The sequence below is a fragment of the Vicia villosa genome, linkage group LG7, assembly GCF_029867415.1.
Source record: "Vicia villosa cultivar HV-30 ecotype Madison, WI linkage group LG7, Vvil1.0, whole genome shotgun sequence".
Lineage (NCBI taxonomy): Eukaryota > Viridiplantae > Streptophyta > Magnoliopsida > Fabales > Fabaceae > Vicia > Vicia villosa.
Genome location: NC_081186.1, coordinates 80,947,989 through 80,965,388, shown reverse-complemented (window position 1 = coordinate 80,965,388; position 17,400 = coordinate 80,947,989). Strand labels below are relative to the sequence as shown.

The following is a 17,400-nucleotide window of genomic DNA, read 5'->3' as shown; positions in this document are numbered from 1 at the left end:
AGTGCATATCACGAGTTCAAAAACTATTTTACTTTTTAAAGTATATCTATTACTAATTTTAATATTCACCATTCTAATCAAATAATTAACATTCTATGACATATCATCAAACTAAACTCAATTAGGTCTTACCAAGCTCTATGAAATTCAAGTTATATTCTCACGGTTGTAATTTCTATCTCATAAAATGATGATATGAGGTTTTTCTTCATAGTCGAAAAAAGTATGGCAAATATAAGCATATAAATTAATTAATTAATAAGTTATGGTAAAAAATAAAAAAGACTGACACGTGTATGGATGAGTGCGCATAGGTGTCAACAGAGGAATGAGTTCATGTATGATTTTAGTTTTCCAGTGTGTGAAAGTTAATACACTTTCTCCATTTCAACAAGTCCACCAGAACATGGAATGCAATGATGAGGTGGTGAAGATGATAGTTCCATCATCCCAGCCACAAACTCAACACACCATTGTTGAAGTGTCCGGCGACGGAGAGAAACAATACTGTTTTCCGGAAGAGATAGAGACTTTCTATGTCAAACTCACCGACTTGTTAAACTCCTCTGGACTCACTCTCATGTCAGTGTTTCTGAATACATATTTCAAAACGCACAAATTGAGGGGGTTTTAAACCTCCTCTAAAAAAACCAAGCAATGTATGTAAGACAGCAACGGTCGACTGTTTTGCCACTTTTTCGAGCACTCAACCTTGTCGTGCGTCTCCCTATGGTATCTATTTTATATAATCCAAAGTGAAATTAATTTTAATTGCTAAACAGTTAGTTATGATAAACATTTCATTAGAATGATTGTGTAACCAAAACTAAATGATTAACGTGTGAGCATATAGAAAAGTACTTCCACATTTATTTTTATGAAAACAACTCACTTACCTCTAGATAAACTTTCACCCATTCTACCAAAATAAATAGGTACTTAACATGACTTCCCGTGTATATTTGTTGTTCTGATTGTGGCACATCATTTTGGTGATTCAGACTAACTAGCATTAGATTCTCTCTCGTGTCTACTAAAAATAATTCAAAATCAAGATGTATGAAAAATCCAGATAAATGGAAGAACCTGAGCCAACAAAAATTCCACACCTGTTTCAAATTGTACAAACTCTTTGGCTTTACTATAACTGTATTTGTTTTGGTTGACTACATTGGAGTTATCAAGTATTTGTTTCTTAGCTTGTGAATTTCTACTTTTTCGAACAACACTCGATCTTTTGCACTTCAAAATGGTGTTTATTATACATAATCCAAAGTCAAAATATTTTTTTAATTGCTACAAAAGGTTTTAGAGATTATCAAAAATGAGAATGATACAAAAAATGTGTAATAATCTAATCTAATACATACACACGTAAACAAATCACTGTCATCTAGCGAACCTGCCCAATCACTGTCGGTGTAGCCAAGTAATTCTAAGTTGGTTTCGGTAGTATACCATATATCGAGCTCTTTTGTTCCTTGTAGATACCTCAAAATTCTTTTTCATGCTCCAAACTGTATTTGACTTGGGCTTTGCATGAATCTTGATAGAAGACTTGTAGCATACATTATGTCTGGTCGTGTAACAGTTAAATATAGAAGACTTCCAGTTAGACTTATGTATTTGGATGCATCAGCTTTTGGTGCTTCATTATTCTTTAGTAGTTTCTCATTTGTTATGAGTGGAGTAGCGACAGATTTGAAACCGTACATATTGAATTTCTTAAGTAAGCCTTCTGTGTATTTCTTTTGCGAGATGAATATCCCTTCATTTATTTGACTTACCTCTATACCGAGGAAGTAACTCATTAAACCAAGGTCGTTCATCTCAAAGGTGTTCACCATGTCTTCTTTAAACTCCATCATCATCTCAGTATTGTTTCCCGTGTATATAAGGTCATTTACATATAGAGAGAGTAAGAAAGTGTACTGACCTTGGGACTTGATGTAAAGTGTAGGCTCACTCTTGCTCCTCCAAAATCCTAGATCCATGAAATACTGATCGATTCTGCTATACTATGCTCGAGGTGCTTGCATCAAACCGTAGAGTGCTTTTCTTTGTCTTAACACTTTGCTTTCTTCACCTTCAGATATGAATCCTTATGGCTGCTCCACATAGATCTCTTCTTCAAGTACTCCATTAAGGAAGGCAGATTTCACATATAGTGTATGGATATTCCATCCTTTTTGTGCCGCAAGAGCTATTAGAGCTCTTATGGTATAAAGACGAGCTACTGGTGCAAATGTCTCATTGTAGTCAATCCCAGGTTGTTGTGAGTAAACCTTAGCTACTAGCCTCGCCTTGTGTTTCTGTATGGTGCCATCAGGGTTGAGCTTGGTCTTATAGACCCACATAACCCCAATGGTATCTTTTCCATGGAGACAATTTACTAACTCCCATGTGTTGTTTTTCTCGATCATCTTTATCTCTTCTTCCATTGCCTTGACCCGTACTTCCTCCTTGATGCTTCTTCAAAGCTTCTAGGTTCAAGTATGGCCATGTTGCAGATTTCATATATGTCCACCAAAGATCTTACTCATCTTGAAGTAGACTCTGGTGATGATAATTCTTGTTGTTGTTGTTGTGGTAGAGGCGAAAGAGGTTCACCTGATTCTTCGTCCTCAGGTTCTTCATCCCCGGGTTCTTCTTGAGGTAGTTGAGGTGGTATAAGGATGTTCTTCTCCACTTTTTCTTCATCCCAATTCCAAGAATCATTCTCATCAACTTCAACATCTCGACTGATGATGAGTTTTTTAATTTGCAAGTTGTAGACACGGTAGCCCTTAGAGATTCTGCTATACCTCAGGAAGATACCTCGTATACTCTTGTCTTCAAGCTTATGCCTCTTCACGTCTGAAATATGAATGTAGCATATAGATCCAAAGACCCTTAGGTGCTTTGCTGATGGCTTCTTCCCGTTCCAGGCTTAAATTGGAGTCTTATCTTGTACTGCCTTAGTTGGACATCTATTGAGTATGTAAACAGCAGTGTATACTGCTTCAGCCCAGAAAGTGTTAGGCAATCCCTTCTCCTTGAGCATCGATCTAGACATCAACATAATTGTGCGATTATTTCTATCAGACACACCATTTTGTTGAGGTGAATATGCGACTGTAAGTTATTGATCTATGCCTCCATCCTCGCAAAAAATTTCAAACTCGCGAGAGGTGTACTCTTTGCCATGATCACTTAGTACTTTTATCTGTTTTCCACTTTGATTTTCCGCAAGGGCCTTGAATTTTTTGAATACTCCAAAGACTTCTGATTTTTCTTTTAGGAAATAGACCCATGTACTTCTAGAGAAGTCGTCAATGAAGAGTATAAAGTATCTATTGTTCTAATGTGATGGCGTCCTCATCGGTCCACATACGCCAGTATGTATCAGCTCCAACGTGTTTTTCGATCTCCATGTTCCACCTGTTGAAAATGGAAATTGGTGTTGCTTACCGAGGAGACGCCCTTCACACACTTCATTGTTCTCCTTTATGCTTGGAAGATCTCTCATCATGTTCTTCTCATGTAACAACTTTAAGGCATGTGTGTTGAAGTGGCCAAATCTTCGATGCCAGAGCCATGAATCGTCAACTTGTACTTTCATGGCAATGTTAGTTGCATATTTTAAATTTAGCGGGAAGCTTATATTGCTTTTATTCATCTTCACTTGGGCAATCTCGGCCCTTTTATTTTTGTTGTCTAATATTTTGCATACACCTCCATCAAAGTGAAGTGTATAGCCTCTCTTCATCATTTGACCAATGCTTAGAAGATTTTCTTTTAGGCTGGGAACTAGTAAGACATCATGGATGAGTTGCGTACCTTTATCAGTGTCCACCATGACAATAACTTTTCCTTTTGATTCAACCACACTTCCATTTCCCAGTCGGACTTTCACTTTGACAGACTCGTCATTGCTTTTGAAAATAGTCTCATCCTTGGCCATCTGATTGCTACATCCACTATCCAAGTACCAACTTTCTCCTTTTTCTTTCATTGAGTCTTGAGTGGCATAGAACATACATTGTTCTTGATCACGCTCCTTTGTTATATTAGCTTGATGCCTATCTTTGTTGCGACAAATTTTCTTTATGTGCCCGAACTTCTTGCAATGGTTGCATTGTGGCATATTACGGTACCAACAATTTTTCTCTGTGTGGCCTGGTCTTTTGCATATATTGCATGAAGGATATTTATCTGGCTTGTTCTTAAAGAAATTTCTAGAAGCTTCTCTTCTTCTAGAAGTTTCTCCATAACTCTTTTTTCCTTCATCTTCTTTATTTTAGGGCCAAACTTTGAGCTTTGATCAGAAGGAATTTTCAAGCGTATATTCTTTATGCCTATTCAGTCTTTGCTCATATGCTTCAAGAGAGCCCAGTAATTCTGATAAAGGTACAGTGGACAAATCTTTTGTTTCCTCAATCATTGTCACGATTGGGTCAAACTTTGGGGGCATAGTAATTAGAATTTTCTCAACAATTTTCTTGTCAAGAATATCATCCCCAAAAGCTCTCATTTGATTAACTATTTCTTTTACTTTAGAATAGTAATCTTTAATTGTCTCAAAATCATTCATCTTCAATAGTTCAAAATCTCTTCTTAGAGATTGAAGTTTAACGGCACGTAACTTATCACTTCCTTGAAACTCCTTCAATGTGTTCCACGCATCTTTGCCAATCTTAGCTCCCATACTTCTTAGAAAAATTGCATCAGTCACGGCTTGTTATAAAGTGAACAACGCCTTTGAATTTTTCTGTTTATTTTTCTTCAACTCCTTTTCTTGAGTTGCATTAAGAGTTGAAGTATCTGCGGGAACAGTGAAACCTTCTTCTACTATGTCCCATAACTCTTAAGATGAAATAAATGTTTCCATTTTAACACGTCTGAAATCATAATTTTCACCATTGAAAATAGGGACAGAAATAGATGATGATTGAGTGGTGTTATCCATAGCTTATAAATTGTTTTTGGATTGGGTTAATAGTACAAAGGAAATTTTTGAAGTAGTTGGGAGGATTTTGGAATGATAGGTAGGTAATATAACTACGCCCAATGTATGACCGAACGTAGCTTTGATAACACTGTTAGTAGTTGATTAGTTCATAGTTGATAAAAGGTAGTTTTAGAGAGATGTTTAGAAAGAAGACTATGTCATTGATTTCTTGGATGATCAATTACAAGATATCATTTGCCTATTTATAAGCTCAAGTTCTCAATTTTGGTGAATATTTCTATATCTCCTTAGTTCTTTCTAGAATTCTCGTGATAGATTAGTATCATGATGGTTCTAGGTTATTCTATATTTTACATACACTTACAATTCTAGATTGATCTACCATGTCCATTAACACTATAGTTCTAGATTATTCTACCACATTCTTATACACTATAATTCTAGGATATTCTACCATTTTCATACATATTATATTTAGAATATTCTAGAAATTTGTAGCAATTTCAACAGAAATAAAAGAGCTAAAATTTAGTGAAAGATAAATAAAAAGTAAAAAGATCCCCTATAATATTTTTTAACCAGGTATTATTATTGTAAAAATAAATAAATATGCAATTAAATTTTTATTTTGATCAAAGTAAACAATTTATTTAAAAATAATAATAAAAAAATAGTAAATTAAAAATTACAATCTATATGTAATCTATCCTATATAAATTGGCACCCTTTCCTTCCACCGCTCGCGCTCATAAAACACAACAATAGGACTCCTCACTTGATATTTACCATCGCCCCATGTCAAAGAAGCTGAGCCAATTGACTTCTTCAATTTCCCATTTATAGTAATAAAATTTTGTTTTTCTCCCAATGGTGTGAATGATAAAACGTTGGCGGTCACTGAAATGTTAAGTTCTTTTGGAGCGGTTACAAATGCTCTATATGTAGACATAGGTAACCCTACATCTGTAACTATTCTTTTGAAGCGTGCATTCAAGTGATGTTTAATCCGGGGGACTTTGAAAGCAAAAGAAGGATAATTTAAGTTTCTTGGTGTCATATGTCCTCTCTCAGGGCAATTGACTATACTCTCTGTGATTTGGAGTAACATAGACATATTTAAACCTTGATCACATAAAAACTTAATGTAGTCTTCTTCATTTGCATCATACACTAAACCAGGATATAAAGCCTTTATAGGGTTAATTTGTCCGGCTCCATACGCAAATTCTGCGTCACAGTCTGGGCTCATTTGTTTTGCTGCAACACAATTTTTTTATATTAGTTTCGTTAGTTTAAAACATACCAAGTACATTTTTCTCACCAATAATGAAATAAACCTAAATCATGGCATATTCTTTTTTCCAGAGGTAGTTTCTCAATTGTTTATCATTTTAAATAAACCAATTTAGTTCTATTAAAATACTAATTAAATCTAAGCATGTGCTAAGTTTTCTTTTTTCTTGATACACAGTATATTGATTGAGGTGACACTAGTACAAAAATGTTAATTTACACCTGTTTTTTATTAAATTTACACTCATTATTTATAAAAAAATCGGGTGTATATCTATCGGGTGAGAAATGTCTAACGAATTTATACCCGTTTAAAACGAGTGTAAATACTTTCTTAATTACATCTTATTTTAATTAAAATCGGGTGTAAATACGTTCTTAATTACACCCCATTTTAAAAATATTTGGTGTAAATATGTTCTACGTTACACCTTATTTTAACAAAAATCGGGTGTAATTACATTTTTAATTACACCCTGTTTTAATAAAAATCGGGTGTAAATACACTCTTAATTACACCATGTTTTAATAAAAATAGGATGTAAATACGTTCTTAATAACACCCTGTTTTAATAAAAATCAGGTGTAATTACGTTCTTAATTACACCCAATTTTAATAAAAATCGGGTGTAAATACGTTCTTAATTACAACATATTGTAATAAAAATCGGGTATAGATACTTTCTTTATTACACCCTATTTTAATAAAAATCGAGTGTAAATACGTTCTTAGTTACACCCTTTTTAAATATAATTTACACCCTTTATGAATGAACAAATTATATTATATTTAATTTCATTTATACCCTATTTCATATGCTAGATTACACCCAATTTTAGTTATCACATTTCTTCTTATTTCTTGTACTAAGAATAATATTTTAAATACTATAAAATCTTACACAAAAAAATAAGGAAGAATTATGTAGTAATCAAGAAAAGTATATCAACATACAACCCATAAATGTATTCACTAGTTGACAACAACTAACAAAACTGATTAGATATTTGAAGCAAAGAACAATTAACAAAATCATATACTTTACATGAAGTCCAAACAAATTCACAAAAACCATTTAACTCAAAATCCTGAAGTCAAGAAGAGGCCGAACAAGCTTGTTGTGTTCCAATGACAACTCCACCAATTCCACACATTGTCTTTGTTCCACTGCTCTATCCCTACGGTACTACTTGAACTTACAATTTATGGCATTTCAGAGCAGCCTGCGTAATGTCTTCAAAACTTTCGGTTGGCATTCCTGTAAGGCGACCCGACCAAGTTCACTTTCATTAGGACTAAAAATATCAATAAAATCCAGTAATTCTTGTGGAATTGGTGCATCGATTCCCCCAGCATCAAATATTACTAGGACAAAGTATTCACTGGCATTAAGAATATAAAGCCACTCTCGGCAAGTTTGAATCCTTATTTACATATTATGATATCATTCAGGTAAAATAGTTGATTTCTCAAATATTTAATGGAGTTTCTAAGCCTCATACATTGCAGCATGACAAGGTTATGAAAGTCAACCCCCCAAAAATACATATACTAGAATTCAATTGAATATAAACTATGTAGAAATTCATGTTTCCTATCAGAAACAAAATTTACAACTACAAAGAACTGAACTATTTTAATATGGACATCATCAAAATATACAATACCTTTGCAACAACAACCCAAAATTGACTCTTTGCACTCTAAAAAGCGACTTTGTTATTACCCAGCATTCTTGCCATTGTTTTTCTTGCTACATTTAAAACACCGATTCCAGCACTGCAGAAATACAGATATAACCGATGAGACAACACACTGAATGTGAATATCCTAAGTGACTATGAACTCAACAAAGGCTTCTAATTGCAACAACTATTCAATTCAAATCTTTCATTAACAAGCCTAACAGACTTGATAAAGGGAACGAAAATAAAATACTCAGTATGGATTTGGAACTTGGAAATCATGTGACTGAACTATTGCTTTTGTAAAAACAAAATACTAAGGATTTCTTCTAGAAACAATGTCATAGTGGTTGAACTTAAACAGGGAGAAGCTTAACAGTATTTCTTTGATTTGAATAATTCAACATATATATATACATATATATATATATACATATATATATATATACATATATATATATATATATATGATCGTACCTGATCAGAAGAATCGTCGCTGGCTGCTCGGAACTGGATCTTCGAGGAGTGAGGAGGGGGTGTACCTTTTAGGTACTCCGATGCCAAAGTGAGTAGACGAGCAAAGGAGCGCAAGTACAAGCTAAAAGTGAGTAAGAAGTGAATACCTGACCCTCTAGTAAAAGAGGGTATTTATAGCCCCCAGCACTAGGCCATGATCTCGCTATTGGGTTGGATTTCCAAGCCTAACTAGGAGACTGCCAGGTTTCCTGAGCGGAAATATCGGAGGTGCGTTAGTGCCCTCTGTCCTGGCTAACCGCTCCGAAGTTCATCGGAGACGCGGTCTTTTAGGGACCACGTGGACTCCGCGTTATTCGGGGGGTTGAATATGAAGGAGCCCTGCGAGGAGCAGGATCCTCGGCAGAGAGGATGCTCGTAGGGAGCGTGGTCCTCGGCAGGGAGGATGCTTGTAGAGAACGTGGCCCTCGGCAGAGGGGAGCTTCGCGGGGAGTCTCTCCGCCGGGCGTCAGACGGGTCACGAGGAAGGTTATGCCGAGCATAGTGGATTACATAGGGATTTGGGCCTCTGAGATTTGGTGGGCCGGAACCTTGTTGGGCCTAATCTTGACTCAGTCCAGAACAATATATATATATATATATATATATATATATATATAGAGAGAGAGAGAGAGAGAGAGAGAGAGAGACCAGGCTAAATAAGAAATAATATGAAAAGGAGTGGAAGGTATGTACTAGGAGTGAAAAGATATGAAATTCCTATTTTACTTTCTCTCTAATAACTTAATAGATAGATATTAACACAAGCATGCTATTATTAGCCCAATAAAATATAATATAGTTAAGGGCAGGAATCGGTGCGGGAAACTACGGTTAGTATCTATTTATCGCACGTTGTAGAGATAGCAATTATGATTATTCATATAGGTTAATTGAACTACTCAGCTGTAAGGAGACGTTCTCCTTGGACAGCCGTCATGAGATAATCATTATCTTCAAAGTTGTTCCTTATTTTCTATTTTGATGCGTAATTGTTGTGTTGTACTATAATTATCAAGAGAATTTGTTTTAATAGGGCTCTAATCACTTTTAAGATGTCAGATTCAGAAAGAAACTGAATGATATGTCATAATAAACTTTAATTCCCATATACTGATTCTGCTCACTAGTCTTCCAATCTTGATAGATGAATTTAAACTGTTGACATGTTGCAAAGTGTTAGGCCACACTCTCCTATATTTAGAACTCTTCACTTGTTTTGTTCAAACTCACAAACAATGTGCCATTTGTTTTGATAAATAAATAAATAATGGGTTGTTCCTCCATTTTTCCAGCAATTTTTCTAGACATAAAGATTTTGGTAGGACAAGGAGGCCATATGTTTGTGGAACTTACAGTTCTTTTGTTGATTTAGGTGGAACCAGTTAACCAAATACCCCTGTTTTTCAGTATATATATTTATCCAATGACACAATAAAGATATTATGACACATTTTCAAGATATTTATCCAATAAGAGAGGCAGAGTTGGAAAGAGTGTTAAACTGGGTGTTCCTAGCACTACTCTAAAACATTGACTAAATCATAAGAAAATCATAAACAGTTTTAAAGGACCAACAATAAAACATTAAGTAACCACGTACCCTTTGAGGATTCATGCCAGCAGCAACAACATATAGATCAAGCTTCCCAATTGCAATGCCACAATTCCTTGAACACCAAGATCTCCAAGTCCCAAAATTCTCCTCCCATCGGTAACTACAATCATATCGACCTGAGAAGCATCATATGAGATGTCCCCATTTGACACGTCGATAAGTTAGTATACATCAAAATATTATCTAATGAAACACATAGGTCATAAACAATTTAAAAACATAACAAATGCTAGTGTTTAATCTTCTAAGTACAAGTTAATGAGCAGGAGACTGATTGTATCCATACAGACAACTATGATACTCCAAATCAAACACAAAGTAGCAATTTAAATCCAAATCAGAGCATGTCTAATGCCAAAGTTACAACTAAAACAAATTAGAAACCTACTAACACGGGACTTAGAAGAAACTACATATGTCTTTCAAGACATTTGCACCAATCCTATAGATTACAGACATTTGTCTTCATATAAAAAACTAACTTAAAACTAATATTATATGTTGTGAACTTTGCTGCAAAGACACCAAATGAGTAACTACTAAATGAGTAACTCTTGAAAGTTCCTGTCTTGACCAAGCAAGGTAGATGGTGGATGCATATTAGTTCCTATACCAAGTCTCTTCCCAGTCTTTTTTGCTATGGAAAGGTGATCACCTTAAAAACAGAACAAAAGAACAAATATTAATTTGCCGATGATTGGTAACAAATTCTTTTTCTATCCTGCATAAGTCCAAAAAAATTTACGATGATAAAATGCTACTCTTCGTTAAAGTTGACAGAAAAGATGTTAGTCATAAGTAGCCCATTCTCAGAATATAACCCATTCTCAGAATATTGCTATGGAAGTTTTCTGAAAAACTATAAAAAAATTGACTTCGGATCCCATGAAAAATGTCCATTCTTTATTGAGATGGTGCAAAGTCTTGGAACAATTGGTAGATTTTGTTGTAAATCTCGTTCCTTCGGCCGAAAACAGTTACTCCGAACATTGCAATGAGACATTTGCATTTGCTACCTGTCAGAAAATACCATCAGTACCTGCCAATGAAAGCCATTGATAGTCCTTGTGGAAGGATATATTCCAATGGTTTCAACTTCCTGACCTTCAATTACTTCTATAGATTGAAATCAACTGCTTAGGAAATCAAATCATCTGCACCATGTTAGACATGATCTTTACTAGTATAAGATTAACTATCAAATAACTTGAATGAAAATATAGGTCAACATTTGTCTTTGACGATGAATCACATGTGAAGTCGACTCGATTTAGTAGATTTAAAATTGTGGTTCCTGGTTCTGTTGTGACATTTCACTTCTCACCATTGCACATAATTCCTCATGGTTTATTCTCTCATCATGTTAGTAGTATATGAATCATTAGTGACAATAACAATATTGCATAACAGATCTAACCTGATTAAATTAGGACTAAGTTACATTATTTTTATCGACCTCCCAAATTATATCCTTTATTGTTGCCTCATCATCTATTCCATACTTTGTCTTGGCACTCTCTAATTCTTCTTTAATAATATTCTTGCTTGTGAAATTAGAGAAGAAGACGGTCACTCAGCCATGACCATGATGAATATCGGCACTTAGAATGCTAGAGAACTCTGCAACCAAGAATAATAGAAAGCACTAAAACTTAAAATAAATAGTTTATTATTTGGGCATGATAAAAATCCACACCATAAACTTGAGGCCAATCTGAACTCACAAGAGAAGACCAGGGAATGACATCTCCTTTGTTGCACACACCGATTTTAGCCAGATCATTGGTGCAACAAACGGCCCGTTGACCACCATAAGCCAAACCACCAATCAGTTCTCTATCTTCAACCTCGAAAACAAACTGCTTGAATCGGCCATGAGATAAAGTTTGATAATTCCTTGTTTCTACGGAACATGACTCTATCAAACCTGGTTTTCGTATATCAAAATATCCCAACCAGCATTATTTATTCTAACATTTCAATGTATCAAAATCAAAATGTGAAATAATCATCTTATAATCTACTGCACTGAAAAGATGAATATAAAGGCGTTAACTTTGAAAGAGTCGTGGACTGAAGAGATGGAAGATTCATTGAGGGAAGAAGAGTAACTCCTTCGCTGCCGCAATGGACGATAAAGGCGTTGCCTTTGACGGAAAAAGTTTTGATTTTGTATTTGTAAACAGAAGCTTGAGTTTGGAGCGTGTGGTGAGGAAGAGAATGGTTAGGAGAGTAGTTATGGGAGATATTTTTAAGAGAGGGAGAGAGTGAAGTGTTGGAGAGAGAAAAGTTGAATATATAGGGTGAAGTAATGTCGTTGATAGTAGGGTTTATGGAAAAATGTGAGGTTTAATGGAGATAAGATACAATTGGGGAATTTGAAAACCATCGTTTTGTATTCTCGAAACAATTGAATTTTGGTTTCTGGAGAGTCTGTTGAGTTCAACGATATGTGAATTGTTTTAGTCCTGTTTAGAAGCCACATTATTAGGGAGAGAAGATGAAAAGTTTAGGGTTTTTAGTGTGTAATATTATAACCATTCAATTCAAAGGAAATAAAAAAATAAATCGGACATAATATATAATATATATATATATATCATGGAAAGTTGTAAAAAAAATGTAGGGAAAATGTATTTTATGTATTTAGCTGCGGGTTCGAGTTTGGGTGAAAAAACACGAACCCAACTGGTGTGAGCGTGAGTGTTATTATGCCACCCGAACAACAGTGAGTTTGGGTTCGGGTTCGGGTGCCGAACCCTAGTATGGTCGAAGGGTAGCTTCTTGGTTCGACAGGATTAAGCATGAAGTCGAAGGTTGTTCACATACTTGTGTCGAAGATGCTAGGGTTGTTAGCATGTTAAATTAGGTTTTAGTGTTTAAACCCTAATTTGTTAAGTTAGCTTGTTTATTAAGTTGGCTTGTGTAACGGGCCTTGCTGAAAAAGCCCATTAGTTAGTATGTTAGGTTTTATTTTAAATAGCATACTAGTCTCTCATCATTGCTAAGCTGCAAATCCTGATTTAGGGTGAGAGAGGTTATTTGTTATTCTTGTAAACTTGTAATCTTGTTTTAAGAGAAAGAGAAAGAATAGCAGTTATAACCAATTATTGTGTTCCTCTTCTTCCTTGTCCTTTATTCTTCCTTGTTTTATACTTTATTCTTGACATCGTTTTTCACAACAAATTGGTGCGGTGAGCATGGAGAAGATGCCTTCAACAAAGTATGAGATTGAAAAGTTCACCGGAGTGAATGATTTCGGTCTGTGGCGCTTGAAGATGAAAGCCCTACTGGTTCAGCAAGGTTGTTTGGAAGCGTTGAAGGGAGAGGCAGCCATGAATGCAGAATTGACGGCAGCGGAGAAGACGGATATGATCGAGAAAGAACACAGCGCAATTTTGTTGAGCCTTGGTGATAAGGTTCTCCGGCAGGTATCAAAGGAGACGACGGCATCAGGGTTATGGGTGAAACTTGAAAGTTTGTATATGACCAAATCGCTGGTAAATCGACTCTACCTGAAGCAAGCTTTTTATTCATTCAAGATGATAGAAGACAAAGTATTGGCTGAGCAGTTGGATATGTTCAACAAGCTGATTCTTGATCTTGAAAATATTGATGTGAAGATCGATGATGAAGATCAAGCACTGTTACTATTGTGTTCTTTGCCTCGATCACATGCTCACTTCAAAGAAACTCTCTTGTATGGAAGGGAGTCCCTGACGTTTGAAGAAGTTCAATCAGCCTTGTACTCTAAGGACTTGAATGAACGAAAGGAGCATAAACCTTCGACTGTTGGCGAAGGGTTGGCCGTTAAAGGAAAACTCTTACGAAAGGATGGTAAGTTCGACAAGAAGAAAGGCAAAAGCCAGTCGAAGTCTTACAGTGGCGAAGCATCTGGCATTCGATGCTACCATTGTAAGAAGGAGGGTCACACAAGAAAGGTGTGCCCTGAACGCCTGAAATATCATGGAGGTAAGGATAATGGCAACGCTGCCATTATTCAAGATGATTTCGAATCATCTGATGTTCTTGTGGTTTCAAGCAGTGACTCTAAGAAGGAGTGAATTATGGATTCAGGTTGCACTTGGCACATGACTCCAAACAAATACTTGTTCGAGGAATTATGTGATCAAGATGGTGGATCAGTATTGCTGGGAAACAACAAGGCTTGCAAGATTGCAGGTGTTGGATCTGTGAGATTCAAGCTCCATGATGAGTCAATAAGGTTGTTGACTGAAGTCAGGTATGTTCCTGATTTGAAGAGAAATCTGCTTTCTCTTGGTGAATTCGACAAGAAAGGATATGTTTTCCAAGGAGAGAAAAGTATCCTAAGAGTCATGAAGGGTTCGAAGGAAGTCTTTAGAGGCGTGAAGAAACAAGGCTTGTATACCCTTGAGGCTGAAGTTGTAAGTGGTTCGACAAATGTTGCATCCACGAAACCTTTGTCGAAAACAGAAATCTGGCACATGAGATTGGGCCATGTCAGTGAAAGGGGTCTGGTCGAATTAGGGAAACAAAATTTGCTTGGTGGAGACAAAGTCGAAAAGCTGAAGTTTTGTGAACCCTGTGTACTTGGAAAATCTTGCAGAGTGAAGTTCAACAAAGGCAAACAAAGAACACATGGATCCCTTGATTACATCCATGCTGATCTTTGGGGGCCTGCAAGGTGTCCATCACATTCAGGAGCAAGGTATTTTCTATCCATAGTAGATGATTATTCCAGAAAATTATGGGTATTCATCCAGAAGACTAAGGATGAAACTTTTGAGAACTTCAAAAGTTGGAAGACTCTGGTTGAAAATCTGACTGGCAGAAAGGTCAAGAGGTTGAGAACTGACAATGGCCTTGAATTTTGCAATGAGGCATTCGACAGTTTTTGTGCTGCCTCTGGTATTGCAAGGCATAGAACTACGGCAGGTACTCCACAGCAAAATGGTTTGGCTGAAAGGTTTAATCGAACTATTTTGGAGAGAGTCAGATGCATGTTGACTAGTGCGAGGTTAACGAAGGTGTTCTGGGCTGAGGCTGTTTCGACAGCAACATATCTGATAAACAGATGTCCTTCGACAGCGTTAGATATGAAGATACCTGAAGAAGTTTGGTCGGGACATCCACCAGATCTCGACAAACTGAGAGTATTTGGCTACGTAGCCTATGCTCACATTAGGCAAGACAAGGTCGAACCTAGAGCTCTGAAATGCATGTTCATGGGATACCCAGAAGGAGTCAAAGCTTATAGGCTATGGTGCCTAGAGCCAGGTCACAAGAGGTGTATCACCAGTCGAGATGTTGTTTTCAATGAAGCTGACGAAGAGTTGGAATAGGTAGAGATTCCTGTTGAGGTGGAGCATGTTGATGTTGAATTGCATATCCCTGATGAAGTCGAAGAAGAAGCAGAAGATGCTGAGGAAGTTGAGGAAACTAACGATGACTACCTATTGTCGAGAGATAGGTCGAGAAGAGTCATCAAGGCACCTTAGAAACTTGGGTATGCAGATCTTATAGCTTATGCCTTAATCTCTGCAAGTGAGGTTCTAGACGAAGAACCTAGAGACTACAAGGAAGTTATGAGGAGTCGAAATAAGACTGAATGGCTGAAAGCCATGGATGATGAGATGAAATCTCTTCATGATAATCATACTTGGGAACTGATCAAAAATCCTGCTGGGGCAAGGTTAGTCAGCTGTAAATGGATTTTCAAAGTTAAGGAAGGAATTGAAGGAGTGACGTCGAAAAGATACAAGGCAAGGTTAGTTGCAAGGGGTTTCACTCAGAAAGAAGGTGTCGACTTCAATGATGTGTTTTCTCCTGTTGTGAAGCATAGGTCCATTCGAATGTTACTTGCCATGGTGGCACAGTTCGATCTTGAACTGGAACAGATGGATGTGAAGACTGCGTTCTTGTATGGTGATCTAGATGAAACGATCCTGATGAGGCAACCTGAAGGGTATGTCGAAAAGGGGAAGGAAGATCATGTGTGCAAGTTAAAGAGATCTTTGTATGGGCTGGAACAATCTCCTCGACAGTGGAATAGGAGATTCGACAAGTTCATGGCACACATAAGTTTCATTAGAAGTCAGTTCGACCACTGCGTTTACTTCAGATTTCGACCTGGTAATTTATTTGTTATTTTGTTGCTTTATGTGGATGATATTCTCATAGCAAGCAACAATGTTGAAGATGTGACGAGGGTGAAGGCTGAACTCAATAAGGAGTTCGATATGAAGGATCAGGGAGCTGCTTCCAGGATTCTTGAAATTGACATTCGAAGAGATAGAAAGAATTCGAAGTTATGCTTATCTCAAGAGGCATATCTACGAAAGATTCTCGAAAAATTTGGTATGACGAATTCGAAGCCAGTTGTGACTCCAACAAACCCGCAATTCAAGCTGAGTATTGATCAGTGTCCCAGTACTGATGTCGAAAGAGCCTATATGAATAGCATCCCATATGCTAATATAGTTGGTTCTTTGATGTATGCCATGGTCTGTACTAGACCCGACATAGCATATGCAGTAAGTGTTGTAAGCAGGTACATGGCGAACCCTGGAAAGGCTCACTGGCAAGCATTGAAGTGGATTTTAAGGTACATAAATGGGTCTCTGAATAGAGTCCTAATTTATGATGGAGCCTTGGGTGAAGATAGTAAAGCAGTAATAGGAGGATATGTCGACTCTGATTATGCAGGTTGTATGGATTCTAGAAAATCTATTTCTGGATATGTTTTCACTATGTTTGGCACTGCAATTAGTTGGAAAGCAACACTTCAGAAGGTTGTTGCTCTATCAACCACTGAAGCGGAGTATATTGCCTTAAATGAAGCTGTGAAAGAAGCATTGTGGCTTGAAGGTTTTGCAAAGGAGCTGAAACTTCAAGGTCGGAGTATCACTGTTAAATGTGATAGTCAGAATGCAATACACCTGTCGAAGAATTCAGCCTATCATGAGCGAACTAAGCACATTGATGTGAGGCTGCATTTCGTCAGAGGAGTAATCGAGCGTGGAGAAGTCCAAGTGCTGAAGGTTTCGACTGAAGACAATGCTGCTGATATAATCACTAAGACATTGTCGAGTTGCAAGTTTTTCCACTGTATGCAGTTGATAAAGCTGCATGAAGAAAGCTAGTTTGTTCCCTTGACGTTGTAGAGTTTGGTCCAAGGTGGAGAATTGTGAGATATTGGATCGAACTCTAGTATGGTCGAAGGGTAGTTTCTTGGTTCGACAGGATTAAGCATGAAGTGGAAGGTTGTTCACATGCTTGTGTCGAAGATGCTAGGGTTGTTAGCATGTTAAATTAGGTTTTAGTGTTTAAACCCTAATTTGTTAAGTTAGCTTGTGTA

General features: G+C 36.6%; 2 protein-coding genes across 2 annotated transcripts; both read right to left on the bottom strand.

Moving 5' to 3' along the window:
* Window positions 1–1,505: 1,505 nt before the first annotated feature.
* Window positions 1,506–1,994, bottom strand: LOC131619467 (uncharacterized mitochondrial protein AtMg00810-like). Its single transcript, XM_058890557.1, has one exon. It carries the CDS (start codon window positions 1,992–1,994, stop codon window positions 1,506–1,508), a length of 489 nt encoding a protein of 162 aa, XP_058746540.1.
* A 3,660-nt stretch (window positions 1,995–5,654) lies between these two features.
* Window positions 5,655–11,117, bottom strand: LOC131619466 (cucumisin-like). The gene is made up of 3 exons (XM_058890556.1): window positions 11,101–11,117; window positions 7,972–8,024; window positions 5,655–6,208 (listed from the first exon to the last, which is right to left on the bottom strand). The coding sequence occupies exons 1-3, from the start codon at window positions 11,115–11,117 to the stop codon at window positions 5,655–5,657; spliced, it is 624 nt and encodes a 207-aa protein (XP_058746539.1).
* Between the last annotated feature and the right edge of the window lie 6,283 nt (window positions 11,118–17,400).

Bases quoted from the DNA above. Each gene is read 5' to 3' on its own strand.
- LOC131619467 (XM_058890557.1), bottom strand. From the start codon at position 1,994: ATGGATCTAGGATTTTGGAGGAGCAAGAGTGAGCCTACACTTTACATC.
- LOC131619466 (XM_058890556.1), bottom strand. The intron at 6,209-7,971 runs GTAATAACAAAG...ATTGTGTTGCAG, and splicing joins AACAATGGCAAGAATGCTGG to CAAAACAAATGAGCCCAGAC.